This window comes from Sparus aurata, chromosome 18 (genome assembly GCF_900880675.1).
Source record: "Sparus aurata chromosome 18, fSpaAur1.1, whole genome shotgun sequence".
Lineage (NCBI taxonomy): Eukaryota > Metazoa > Chordata > Actinopteri > Spariformes > Sparidae > Sparus > Sparus aurata.
The window spans coordinates 26042435-26056307 of record NC_044204.1 but is presented as its reverse complement, the minus strand read 5'-3'; the positions used below and the strand labels follow the sequence as shown (position 1 = coordinate 26056307).

The 13873-nt window shown below is 44.2% G+C and overlaps 1 protein-coding gene across 1 annotated transcript; it reads right to left on the bottom strand.

Annotated features, from left to right (window-relative positions):
• Positions 1 to 6813: 6813 nt before the first annotated feature.
• rtn4rl2b (reticulon 4 receptor-like 2b) lies at positions 6814 to 13236 on the bottom strand. The gene is made up of 4 exons (XM_030397432.1): positions 13063 to 13236; positions 11390 to 11616; positions 11066 to 11296; positions 6814 to 9424 (listed from the first exon to the last, which is right to left on the bottom strand). Exons 1-4 carry the CDS (start codon positions 13109 to 13111, stop codon positions 8552 to 8554), a joined length of 1380 nt encoding a protein of 459 aa, XP_030253292.1. The 5' UTR covers positions 13112 to 13236; the 3' UTR covers positions 6814 to 8551.
• Positions 13237 to 13873: the final 637 nt, after the last annotated feature.

Genomic DNA, 13873 nt, shown 5'->3' with positions numbered 1-13873 from the left:
AAACAATGTTCTGGAGAACTCATTTTCCTGGGAGAACAGCTTGTTTAATTCAGTTATGGAAAACATAGATACTTCTGAGTTAGTTTTATTACCTCATGAATAATGTAAATATTACAATTCTGAGTTTGAATTTCATACCTTCAGTGGAATTCACACAGAGCATAAATTTTTGTCAACTTTTCAGGCTGCTACAAAGCGTTTGTACCTTTTCTGAACCTTTGTGTGCTTTACCAGAGAATTTTCTTCTGACCGCCAATACCTTGAGCCAGGATGGATTTGGCAAGCCACCTGAGCCTCTTCTCTTTCATGGTAAGTCATCCCAGCTGCTGTTCTGGTTCAGGTTGTAAAAGAATGTGACAAAGATGTTTTAGAAAGCAGATTTTTTTTTTGTTTCCAGCAGTTGTAGGTTTAACACCATTTATTCGACAATCCTGTAAAACATTTTATGTATTGTAACAAATTTTAAACAATAGAAGAAACCACTTGATACACAGATGGTGTGTTTTGACCTCTGAAAGAATCATGGGAATCAGACCTTTTTTTGGTCTCCTATTTACGTCATCCCATTCAGATCTGAAACATAGGCCAATTGCGATCAATCGCCCCTTCTGGGTACTCCAGCTGAAGATCTGTATAATGTCCTCTGCAAACAGTGGGACAGATGAATGCAGGTCCCAGGGGTTGTGCTCCCTTTTTCTTTAATTTGTATGCATAATGCCTGAGCACAGACTTGGAAGGGACAGATGAAAGACGACATCCAAAACAAACAAGAAGAAAGCGTGAGAAAACACCCTGCAGAGCAACAGACGGATGTGTCTGAAGACGCCAAAGACAAGAGCAAATATGGCGTTACCGGAATAGAAGTACCAAATCCTCGGGTCTCTCGCAGTGGCAGTCACATTTTTGGCCACTCAAACAAATCATGAAAAGGACGTCACAAACTGCGTCTGTGCCAACAAATGCGAGCCATACAATCTCCCAGAGCGAGGCGGTGTGACTGACTCACAAGCGCTCATCTAATCACCGTTCGTTTGTTCTCTAATGAAAACACAAAGACACATCAAGTCTACTCTGTCTTTGCATCCCGGCCTGTCTTCGCAGTCTGTTGCAGAGTATTTTTAGCCGCGTGGGTAAACCCTCAGAGGAGCCGACAGACCAACAGACAGATGTCCTCAGTCCTCGCCCCGCTCTCCTCTTTTACCTCTAACTGACTCAAGACCGGATGTACAGAACTCCTCCACACTTCACAATCTGTATTCCTGTGATCACGTGCACACATTCATGTTCACACACTTATGAATGCACCGCAGATATTTCGGTGTGAACACACATCAACAACAACAACAGAAGGCGCTATGTTCATTCATATTTTCATTCATTTCTTTTTTTGTATGTTTGCTGTTCTCAGCTGCAGAATCTTGTCTCGGGTTTTTTTTGGGACTCTGCAGCTGGTTATTTTAGTCTCATGAGTTCAGTGGTGTCGAGCAAACAACTTCAACAAACTTAAGATATTGAATTCAATCGACAGTCGTTCAGCGACATGATTAGAGGTGCAACGGTGAGTCAGTTAATCATTAAGTCAGTTGAAAGAAACTGACTAGCCAGTCTGACAACAATTGTTTCAGTAATCTTTTGGTTCCAGCTTCTTAAATCTGAATATTTATATAGTATATAAATGCAGTCGCTGGGCTTTGGAAGATATAGCTTTTGGCTCTGGGAAATTGTCAAAGGGTGATTCACATTTTAAAAATAAATACATTGCAGACCAAATGATTAATCGTGAAAGTGATTAGCAGATTAATCAATAATGGAAATAGTCATTATTTGCAGACCAACACGTGTCTTTGCCAACAGGCCTTCACTTAAGGTTTGTTGTCCCTGTTCCCTGCAGGAGTCACTTTCGTACCAAACATAATACAAAAGGCTGCAGTAGAAGACACACAGGTTTCCATCATATCTCTTTTCTTTAAGCTACAAAACAGAAGAGTCGCTGTAGAGTTGTAGAACTCAATCCATACTAGTAGTGGGACAAAATATCGAAAGGGCAATAAATGTTCTACTTCCTCTTCAGATGGCTGCACTGGTGCCAAATATTGATATTTTTATTAAAACATGTCAGGCGCTCTAAACAGATTCCCGCAGACAATTTGACTCAGCAGTGTCACTAGTTCATGACCCTGTGTTGGTGTTCATCAAATAAGGAGGGATAAAGTAAACGGAAATGAAAGAACGTGGTGGTAAAGAAGTAACTGACAGTGGGATAATGGTGGAAAACCGAGGGACACGTCGTCATTTTTCACATTGAAAGTCTGGACCCGCTCCCGCTTTTCTTTGGATGTGTATTTTGAGCTGATATATAGTATTCTACATTCTTCCCTGCATATGAATGTAGCTCCAGCGTTCAGGGTTATAACAACCATTTCCAAAGTAAAACTATGATCTTTTTTTATTCTTCTCAAGTTTTTCGGCATTTTGTAAATATTTTGGAGGTTTCCCACCGCTGCCCTTTTGTTAGCACTTTATCCAGTGACACACACAAACAAGCAATGCGCTCATTATTGCTCAGCGGGTGAGCTGATACCAAAGTCTCACTGTTTCTGTGAGAATAATTAGTGTTTCCACTCAAAACGATGTATTCAGAAAGTCATAGGATCTCCTCATCTCTCTGTTTTGCCTCGCTCGTTTTCCTTCCTCTTCCACGGTGAGTTATTAGGAGCACAGGTTCACTGCCCCGGAGGTTCATGTTCCCACATGCTGAACAATAGGAGCCCATCAGTGCGACAGTGCTGCAAATGATGACCATCAATTATGGATGTCACGTTGACGGCAGCACAGCATTGTCATACCGTGGTTATCAACCTGTTCCCTTCTTTGTCTCTGTGTCCCCGGCCCTCTGACGTCAGGGTGCTCTAGGTTCATCTTCTGCAAATAAGACATGTGTGATGGTGAGCGTCAGCGAACACGGCAATGACACGCAGACAAACACGCCAACTCACATGAGCCAACAAACGGCTTTGGCCAAGAAGAGCATAACGTTGTGGGGGAGAGTGTGTGACAGGCAGAGAGAGAGAAAGAAGTGCTGGAGTGATCAGGGTGCAGACAAAGACTGAGTGACAGAAAGGCAGGCAAACATACAAAGGAGAGAAAGAAAGGCGAAGACAAGAAAAATACATGGAGAGTTTGGGGGGAATGAGTGGGTGCAGAGTGTGATAGGCGTCACATCATCAAAGTCTGACGACTTCAGAGAGATTCTCTCTGCTAATGGCCTGGTTTTTGTCCCTGCACCGGAAGAAGGGTAAATGTGTCCCATGACCACCCAGGCAGCTGCTTTCACGCCTACAGATCTGCCAGGAAAAAGCAACTTGGAAATATGGGAAGAGTAATCATGTTGGTCACGATTTAAGTTTTTTGATGTATATTTCCCGAGGCCTTTAACATTGGCAGGAAAAACCGAGAGGGGATGTCCGCGGTCATCCATGACTGCCATCTGGATGATGCTGTGAAATTAAAACCCAAGGTCTTTGAACATATTATATATTAAAGGTTGCTTCCAAAGCAGTTTTACAATTAAATTTCACCATAATGTTAGCAATATTTCTTTGTGGTCACTGATGGTAAGTAACTTGTCAATGCTTAAATAGTACAGCGAAGATATTTTGCTTGCTTCATAGCCCTCGTCATGTCTGTCTAAAGTCTTGTTAAAGACCATTGATGTTTTCAACGGAAGCGTTGATGTAATACCACTTAATTCAGGAAGCATCCAGTTAGTTTAGATTAGCATGAACACTGGAAAGCCTGGCTTCGTAAATGGGAACAAAATCTGTCTACCAGTAGGTGCTGGATCGCAGATTTTCCATTCTTTGTGTTAAGCTAAGCTAACTGGCCCCAGGAGGCAATCTGAGGGGTGTCGACAGTGATGTGCACAAGGGGGGGGCAGTCGCCCAAAGCGCGCTAAAGTGCCCTCCTGAGAGCCAAAAAAGTGTGCCAAAGTGCCCTCTTGGTTGGCAAAACACACTAAACTGCCGCCTTGGCTGGTTAAAACATGATAAACTGCCCTCTTGGGAGCCAAAACACGTGCTAAAGTGCCCTTTTGGGAGCCAAAACACACGCTTAAGTGCCCTCTTGGGAGCCAAAACGCGTGCTAAAGTGCCCTCTTGGGAGCCAAAATTAGGTAAATTAGTCTTGCCTATCCAGATCGATCTCTAAGAGCTGTGTCAGCTCTGGAGAAAGGTCTGACAGCACACACTATCATTCTGATATACGGGAAAAAACACGCGGTTTGGTTTATATTTCAATCACAGAGACTAGACCACCCAGTAACCAACCAGCAATCAAAGAACAACAACCACACTTGGATTAACGTACATTATAATCCAGCGTAACAAAGCTGTGGTGACACAAAATAGTGTTGTTGGTCTTTGGCTTACCCACGATTCCCTCAGTTGCTTCTTCTTCTATGATGGTATTTCCACATCTCCCACTTTGGGAGCACCAGAGAGCCTCCGTAAAAGTGCTCCAGACTGTATTTTGGGGTGTCAAATGAAATACCTGGGAATAGTAGCGACAGCATGTTGAACCTAAAAGCTAGCAAGCACTTTTAGTTCTGAATAACAAGCTGCATTCTCACAAAACATTGTGGTTTGTGATGAAGTTACATTGTTGTCGCCCGGTTTAAATTTAGTATTTCTTGCCTAATACCTCAGACAATTATTGGTTTACTGGAGATCTTTAAGCTGCAAACATTTGTGGTTGCAGCATCCAGCCTAACTGTGCCCAATGGTACCGTGTTCATATCTGCAGGAACATAAAAAAGACACATTTACAAAACAAAATGGAGCCATAAATGTAAGGTTCATTATGAGCCTTGTTCTTAATGATGGTGTTCAGATGTAGACCACCGCAGACACGCGGGAGATATCTCTTCTCCAAATCAGCACTCAGGGAAGTCTCATCAGGAAGAGCTCTCTGTGCAAAAGCCATAAATAGACTGTTGTAGAAAATAATAATCCCAATTATGAAGGGTGGTAACAATTCACTGATATGAATCGGTAATGGGTTTGAAAGATGCGTCTTCACCGATATGCAGACCTCTAGATAGTTCTTAATGTACTGTGAACCAGTTGATGGCCTGATTTTATGAAGTTATGAAAAAAGTTGAGATGGTGAAACCCCTGCGAGATGCGTCACAGTAACGTTGTCGTTGCCTGCCGGGTAAAATCAAAAGCACCATGTTAATATAAAATTAAAAGTTTGGAAGAGATTTGAATTTCATAAGGAGGACGTAACGTTGGACAAAAAGCAGGCTGTTTATAAGTTCTGTAGAACAGCGTTTAAGTACCGTGGTAGCACGCATCTTAGCATTTACGTGGTGAGATGGCATGGTGAAACCTGTGCAGACGACGAAGATGCTAGTAAAGAACACGCAAGACAACGACACGGAGATTAAACACTTTTTCCAGCCACAATGCGGCGTGGTCAAAGGTTATCACGACATCTATAACTATATCATCACGATCTGGGGGATAACAAACAGACAATCACAGGACAATAACCCAACCAAACTTCTATGACACTGATTCATAACATCATCACTGTCACATTTAAAACTCTTACTGTTTTACTGACAATAGAGATTCACCAAACTTTATATGTGTCACGGCAGCGTGTTATGTCAGTGCCGTGCATCCTCAGATTTAAATAGAAATCCTTTGTGGTCTGGAAAAAAAGTTCTGAAAGAAAGACGCTGTTTGTGCAATCATGGGTGTGGGTTGATGAGGATGATTTATCGCTTGTAAACTGTGAGGGGGGGGCTTACGTCAAAGAGAGGAGAACAATAAAGGAGAAGAAAGAGGAAGAAGAAAAGGTGAAAGAAAAGAAAGGGTGTGAGAGTGATGAATAATTTGTGAGCTGGAAGACAAAAGAATGATTAGAAGGCGACCCAACCAATCGCCTCTGAAGTTTCATAATCTGTACGTGTGCGTAAGTGTGCATTTGTAGATGCATGTACATGAGTGTATGCATCACCTTCATCACTATCATCATCATCGTCATCATCATCACTGTGAGAGTTAATCTGTTGAGGGGGTGTGCTGATTCCAGGACTCATCGTCACATTTTCATCCTGGCGTTTTCCCCATTCTGCCCCTTCCCTGAATCATCCTCCAGCATCACCAACCAACCAACCCCCTCCAGATTGAACCCACGCAGACACACACACACACACACACACACACACACACACACACACACACACACCACAACTCAACAGCTCATTCTCCCATCTCTCTGGCCCAATATAGCTGCCTTCTGCATGTGGCGAGAAAAAAAAAGAAGTGATTAGGGCGAGGAGTGAACACAGTCGAGAGCGGTGACCTTCAGCAGCACACTCCCACTGTCACATGGATTTCTCACACTTCACACACTTGTATACGCACACAGACACAACAAATATCACCTCCTCCCTTTTTTTTCGAGGTTTGACAGAAGCATCATTACGCGATTCTCCTGAAACTTTCCCCCCCAACTATATTTGCCAGAGCTTTCACTATGGAAGACTGATGATATGGCCTTTAATTCTCTTATTTAGTTTTGCTTTACTGTGAGTGTAAAACATCGGCTCTATTTATTTAAGGCTGGCTGAATGAATTGTTGCGGCAGTATCACCGCCTGCATGCCTCGATACTTAAACTCCATTTGCTAAATTCACTATGTTAATGTTTCTGCTATCTATTGTTATCTGTATTCTGTATGTTTGTGCTTTTGTGCCGTCTTCGTCATTCCTTCACAAGCAAAGACAACAGGGAATCAACAAGGAACATTTCTGTTTCATTGTTTATTTTTCTATAAAGCAAAAAACACAAGTTTTTCCATTGAAATCATCTGACATCATCACAGTATCTCATGATATATGCAGAAACTCACAGTCATGGTTCTGGTTATTAACAGATGAGGTTGACAAGGACCACATGGCCTCCATGAATAATGCAGATCACAGACAGGTTGGATTGGCATTGTGATGAACAGATTGCCAAGTTAATACCTGTCCCATTTCCCCCACCCAAAAACACAGCTTTATTATGTATGTGTGACATTTTCTGAAATTTTCAGAATTTTATGAAATCTCTTCTGAAAAAAAAGGAAAATAATATGCACAGATTCTCATGCATCTCTGAAAAACACACATTTTTGAAACAGTTTTGGGTCCTTGCATAAAAGACTAACACAAGAAGTACACACACGTGCAGTCGCGCTGATGGAGACAAATTGCAGGTCAAAGTGTAATGTAACAGGAGCCGGCAGGAAAGAGACCTGAGGATTCAAACTACACAAAGAGCTGTGTAAGATCCGGCCCAGGTGTTGTTTTTACCTTGTTCAGGATGAGTTTGGATTTCTACACTAACAGACAGATGGACAGGGGCCAGGAGTTTAAAAGAAAAACTGGCACATACAGGCAGGCACTCATTTGAAGAAGCTGGTCTTCTCAGCACTTTGGTCGGTAGTCTCACACTCACACAACAAAAACTAAATCACACACACCAAAAAAAGTCTAAATCTGGAGAACACAAAACACATTTCTTTGTGGTTTCTCTGAACTCTGATGTGTTTAATCTCATCGAATTTTAGGGAAACAACTGTTGTTGTTGTCTGAGCGAGGAAGAGACAAGAAAACATGAAAGCGAGTTTCCACATTTCTTCTCATCTTTTCTATCACCGAAGGGTGCTAAAGTGAACAGTAAAAATCCAGCGAATCTAAAATGCGGAGCAGTTTTGCGACGGGCGGTGTGAACTGTACAGTGATGATGAGTGGTATGTACAAGTGTGGGTGGTGGTTTGCTGGCATCCAGGTTCTGAATCTGAAGGAGGGAGGAGAGTCGCTCTTGGATGCAGATCTAATATCCTCTCATCCTTCTCTGCCTTTGGACGAATATCTGAAGCTCACTGTGCTCACATGTTCTTTTCATTTCTCCCTGTAGTTCAAGCTTCTCATTGTCTGTGTTCTCTCTCTAACTTCTGTGAGTGCCAAATAGCCTGCTGTTAATCACCACTTGTATTCTTGTGAAATAAATGAACTAGTGAGGAATAATGCTAGCGGTGATTGGATGGTGAGCACTATAGCACTCTATATTAATATAGAAAATAGCTGTCGACGAGTCACAACGCCTGCGTTGTTTACAGCTGCGATATCAAAAAAGACATCTCGAGACGCCACTGGCTGTCTGTGAGTTGTGTCTCTATCATTTCATCATGTTGTTGTAGGTTTCTGCCTCTGTACTTTTACTATCACGGTTCATGATACGATCCCTGCTTTTTTTAAAAGCCTGTACTAGTAAGCAGCAGCTACTTCAACACTGTAAACTTTCCTGCTCAAATGAGCTGATATCTGCTCTTCCAAACAGCTCCCTGCTGCCTCGCCTGTCTCCTGCATCAGTGTAGCACCCCCTGCAAGTCGAGGAGGTAACTGAAAGGAATCAAGATCCAGGGTTTTGTTAGAGTTGGAAAGAGCAGGAGGGGAAATCGGAGGAGAAAAAAAGGGTGTGGAGGAGAGAGGAGTTCAGCCAAAGAGGAAATGGAGGGAGAACAAGAGTACTGAGAGTGAGAGGAGGTGGAGGAGGGAGAAGGTGTTGGGTAAGGAGGAGGATGAGGGGAAGGCTGGGTTGTCGTAGCCTGGGGGGCACTCCATCTCAAAGCAGCGGATGGAGGAGTCTTCGTTGCCGTAGTTGGCCCAGTATTCTTCTTGGTCCAGTTTTGGGAGTGCCACCTCATGCTCTGAGAGTTCATACTTGGAGGAGAAGGTTTCAGAGGGGGCTTTTGGGAGGTACTGAGGTTTGATGGCGGAGAAAGGGAAGGCCTTCACCGTCTCTGTGCTCTTCTGGTACGAGGCCTTGGATGAAGACGCAGGCTTGTGCTTGGAGAACCACCAGCGGGTCTTGGTGCTGAAGGTGGTTGTGGTGCTTCCTGCAAGAGAGCCGGGGTCAGGCAGAGGGCAGAGGGCGAAGTCCAACTCCCGGAGAAAGCGGAGGTCCTGGCCGCGACGTTGGGATGGGGAGCTGCACATAAGGTCAGAGGAGGAGATGCGGGCCTCACGGAACCACTCCCAGAGAGGGCGGGCCTCGCAGCCGCAGGACCAGGGGTTACCATTCAGGCGGAGGAACTGGATGCCTTGGGCGTCTTTCATTGCCTGGCCGGGCAGCTCGGCCAGGGAGTTGTTGAACAGGTAGAGGATGGTCAGACGACCCAGGTCACGGAAAGCCCGGCGGTTGACCTGCCTGATGCGGTTGTCGTGGATAAGGAGTCGGTCCAGGTTGACCAGGCCTCTGAACACATTCTCAGAGAGGGCGCGGATGCGGTTTCCATGCAGGAAGAGGTGAGTGAGGTTGACCAGATCTGAGAACAGGTCATCCTGAAGAAAGTGGAGCTGATTCTCCTGGAGCAAAGTCAAAATATAAGAGGGATTTAGTGCTGTGTTAAGATCATCATTAGAATTCTAACTGCATGTTATCATTTTCAAATTCCCAGACGCTCCGTGAAACAACAACAACAACAACCTCCGAGTTAGCAGGCTACATTAAGCATAATGTATTGCATCATGCACTGTGATGTCACCCTTTGGTTTGTGGACTACTTGTTCTCAAGATCAAGTCGCCCCCTGCTGGGCAAGGCAGAATGCAGGTTTAAGGCACTTCTGCATTGGCTTCACTTTTCAGAACTGTACAACTCCCTACACTCTACACACAGCTATTTAAACATCTGCGGTGTTAGCAAATGCAGTGAGTTCTTCCAGTGCGAAATAATAGGCCAGCTGCATATCTAGGGCACCGACGAGCAAGTTATGTTTGTCCTTGTTATTAGTAAGAGTCATATCACATAATCTACATACGTCTTTTATCTTGGCTCGCCTCCTGTACAGCAAAACCAGTTCAACCCAAAACAATTTTTTAAGGGCGCCATCGCTGTCTCCTGCTCCTTTGCACCTCTGAGGACACTTGTGATTAGTCTAAAGAAAAAGAGGTAGTATGTAGGCCACATGGGGGAACGTCATATTTGAACTGCCTGAATGAGGGTTTTTTTCATTCCCCTAAAGGCGACGTTGGCAGGGATTTACTGTCTGATTAAATCAAAGGGCACTCCAACAGCTGAGGTCTGACTGAAGGCTGCCAACACTCTGACGACAAATCTGGCAAAAGACCCAGATGACGTCTTATGTGACGGCTAATTTTCACAGTTCACTGAAATAGAAATCAAATCAGATCAAATCCTGTCAACATGATTTCTCATCACTTATTTTTTTTATTTCTGATTATTAATAGAAGAGTTTTCGGATGGACGTTCTGAGGTAAACTCATAGAGCTTTTACCTCCTTACGTTTAGGTGAAATGTTGCACTGCCTGTGTTTTGATCTCTTTCAGTCTGTAGGCTGTTTTTTTGCTGTTGCTTAAAGAAGCGAGCATGTTGTGCTCTCCTTTTTTTCCTTCCACTGGTAAGATTGCCCTCTACTTTGAATAATGTTTGATTTTCTTTCACGTGACTTGCAGCTAGAACTGCTACAGAGAGCAAATGTGTGGGCACACGCTCCCTTTCGTGTATTGTACACTCATTTATATGCATGGAGGATTTGGCAGACGCTCACTTTGCTCACTCTGTCATTTTTTCACTGTAATCAATATGAGAGTCATCAGTTGAGCTTGATTAATAATGTGATTGTAACAGCTATTAAAATGATGTTATTATACTGTTTATCAGTGTTGATTATTCCTGCTGAGGTGTGTTGCCTTGGTTTTAGATCATCTGATCATTTTAAGATTTACTCTTTTTTATTCTTTGTTTGCATTTATATGACTGTGTGCAACTCACTGAACCTACTTAAATCAATCTTTCAACGTGTGTGTGTGGGTGTGCAGCAGTGGTTGTACTTTGGCAACTGTATGGTGATGATGATGTGCCCGTAAAGCATTTCTCCAAAGTGTGTATTCCTGCATGTATCACGTGTACATACTCTTGCGTGACTATCAAATATGTATCTCTGCATGTGGGTGTTTTTAGGCGAGTGTGTGCGTGCTGGATATACCTGCAGGTAGAGGAACTGCAGGCTGTACAGCTTGTGGAAGAGATCATGGGGGAGAGCGGCCAGCTTGCAGCGATGCATGTGCAGGCTCTGCAGCTTCTCCAAACCCCTGAAGGCTCCACCTTCCAGACGCTGCAGCGGGTTATCACCCAGATCGAGCTCCTCCAGCACCCTGAGGTTACTGAAGGCTCCAGCCTCGATCCACGTGATGTTGTTGCCGTACAGCCAAAGCACCTGCAGGGAATGAGGAGAAAATAACCGGATGAGAGAGGAGAAAGGACGGACTTTAAAGAATGTCTGCAAATATTGCTGGAGGACCATCTTTACCTGTGTTTCGAAGCCAAAAGAGTCTGCGCGAAGCTCTGTGATGCGGTTGTTCTGCAGGAAAACGCGTTGCGAGTCATATGGCACACCAGCCGGCACTATGGTGAGGTTCTGAGACTGGCAGCTGACCGTCATGGGCGTAGGGTAACACACACACAGCCTGGGGCATGCGCCCACCCCGCCTGGCTTCACCACCACCAGCCACAAAACCAGCCAAAGACACAGTCCACCTGGAAAGAGACAGAAGACGAGGTTAATTCTCAGGAGAAGAAAAGGAAGAAAAAAAGAAGGTCAGGTTAGCAGCAAAGAGAATGGCCCCTTGCATAGGTTTGTCCTCATTTGGAGAAGGTGCAAAACGATGTGCAGGAGACAGAGACAGACAAAGACAGAGAGGTTGATTTCAGCTTTTGGCACCATTCCTTCTTTGCTGCCTGTCTGTCATCCCTGCTGCTGCTGCTGTCAGTGATTCCTTTTAGCACTGCTGTGCTCTCACCCGTGACTTGTTGATGGGTCCCAGAACTTTGGGGCTTATCTATAATTCACCGGATTACATTACAGAAATCATTCACCCATTCATATCCCCCTGCTCACTTTACATAGGTCTCCATAGCTGTTGTGACAAGGTTACATAACTCAGGATTTTAGTGGTTTAGAACAGAAAACTCGCCAGAAACCTACCATAAAGACCTTTAAAAGACAAAAAACGTGACCAAAACGTGCCTCTTTGCATTAAATTAACCTGCTTTCCTAGTTCTCAGGCTAATAAAGGGATGTTTCCGTTGGTTTGACACACAGAGGGCACGCGTAAAACCAGCAACCAGATCCGGATCAGTTTCGGTTCTCATCAATCTTGCAACAGTGTCTTGGCACAGCTCGGATAACGGCGCACAAAAGTGGCCACCGCGGGGAAAAGTAGATGCGTGAAATAATAATGAACTTCCCATTCTTCTGCTGTGCGCAAGATTTTCCAGCGGCTCACCTCCTGACCTCTTAACAAGTTGGACTATTAGCCGCGCTGGACGCTGCGGGAGAACTGGAGCTTTTGAGTGGAATGAGACACCTTTCCAGAGTCTCTGTAAGTCTTATTTACCCCAAAGTCGCCATGAGATGAGGAATAAAGTTCAGAATCTTGCGTGCGTAAATCTTATCTGCATCTCTCCGTGCGTAAAGGAGATATGGAGAGATTGGATCAGGAGGTTTAAGTGATCAGAAGAGCCAAAAAATAACTAACTTTGACCATGATTTAAATTACTTTTTTTCAAAACATATACATTCATATTTACATGATCTTTTTGTTTTTTTTGCAGCCAAATCGTTGCGCAAAAATGCCCCAAAAAGCGCGCAGTCTGGCTCTGCCTATATGCAACATTACTCTTAAATGTACACATCTATAACAGACAAAGATTAGTGGAATTTAAATAGATGTTGAATAACGTGTGCATCTTGGTAAATATTGTTTAAAACCATATGCAAAATGACGGTGCGTAAAAGCAAAATGAAGGTGCGTAAAAGCAAAATTAGTTCCATAAATTCAGCTGCTTTCCACGAACATACAAGGCTGCTGGTACCCAAAACAACTTGGATATATAGGATTTCAAAGTTGAAAACAAGTCACTTAAATCACAGAAATGCATTTGCAAAATCAAGCATCAGTGCATACGAAGAGAGGTACTTACTTTTAAAGTTGTGGGCGCCGGAGCGCTTCGCGGACCAACGACTCTCCATGTCGAACCAAAGCCGAAAGCGAGTTAGCCTGCGCGGCGAGGAAGTGCCTGCTTGCTGCTATCTCTGCTGACGTTCAGCTCTGGTGACCGAGTCGCTGCTTCTGCAAGCAGTGACGGGATGGAGTCCCGGGAAGCTGTTTATACCCGCGGCCGGCTCGTCGCCCACAAACGTGGGCAGCGGAGGATCCTCACTACGTCAGCCCGGGAGGAGGAGGGAGAGTCACCGGAGGAAGCGACAAGAAAGGCAGTGGCAGGGCGGGCTCTCACTTCACCGTGGAGTTACCTTAGAAAGTGACGCGTCACTGCCTGTCAACACCGAGACTGTCACCAGGTTATATCTTATTATGATGAAGTAATTGAACTGTAGTCGTATAGTCTAAGAAAATGTGTGAATATCTTTCTGGATTAGTTTCTCACATTTTTCCAGCCTTTAAAGAGATGTACCTGATTTACTTCTAAGCAGATCTTTCCATCTTTAAAGACGCTGTGTGGGAGGAAGCCGGCTGATAATGAACAGTGGAGGTGGGATGGAGGTTATTGGTGATTACAGACTGAACAAACACTTTCTGGGGAAAATATATTTCCTGCCACGGCTCCTGGTTATGGAGAGCGCTTTGAGTTTGTGTGGCTCCACCGTGGCAGATGCGCCAACGAAGGGGGTTTGGAGGAGGACAGGATGGTGGGAAAAAAAACTCACTTGGCACTAAAGAGCCCAAAAATCATCTGCCTCATTCGAGTGTAGGCCTGTTTTGGAAAGACGCCG

Excerpts from the sequence above, each read along its gene's own strand:
- rtn4rl2b (XM_030397432.1), bottom strand. The coding sequence starts at position 13,111 with ATGGAGAGTCGTTGGTCCGCGAAGCGCTCCGGCGCCCACAACTTTAAA. Across the intron at positions 11,617-13,062 it reads CGGCGCCCACAACTTTAAAA|GTGGACTGTGTCTTTGGCTG; the intron begins GTAAGTACCTCT and ends GTCTCTTTCCAG. Across the intron at positions 11,297-11,389 it reads CTTTTGGCTTCGAAACACAG|GTGCTTTGGCTGTACGGCAA; the intron begins GTAAAGATGGTC and ends CATTCCCTGCAG.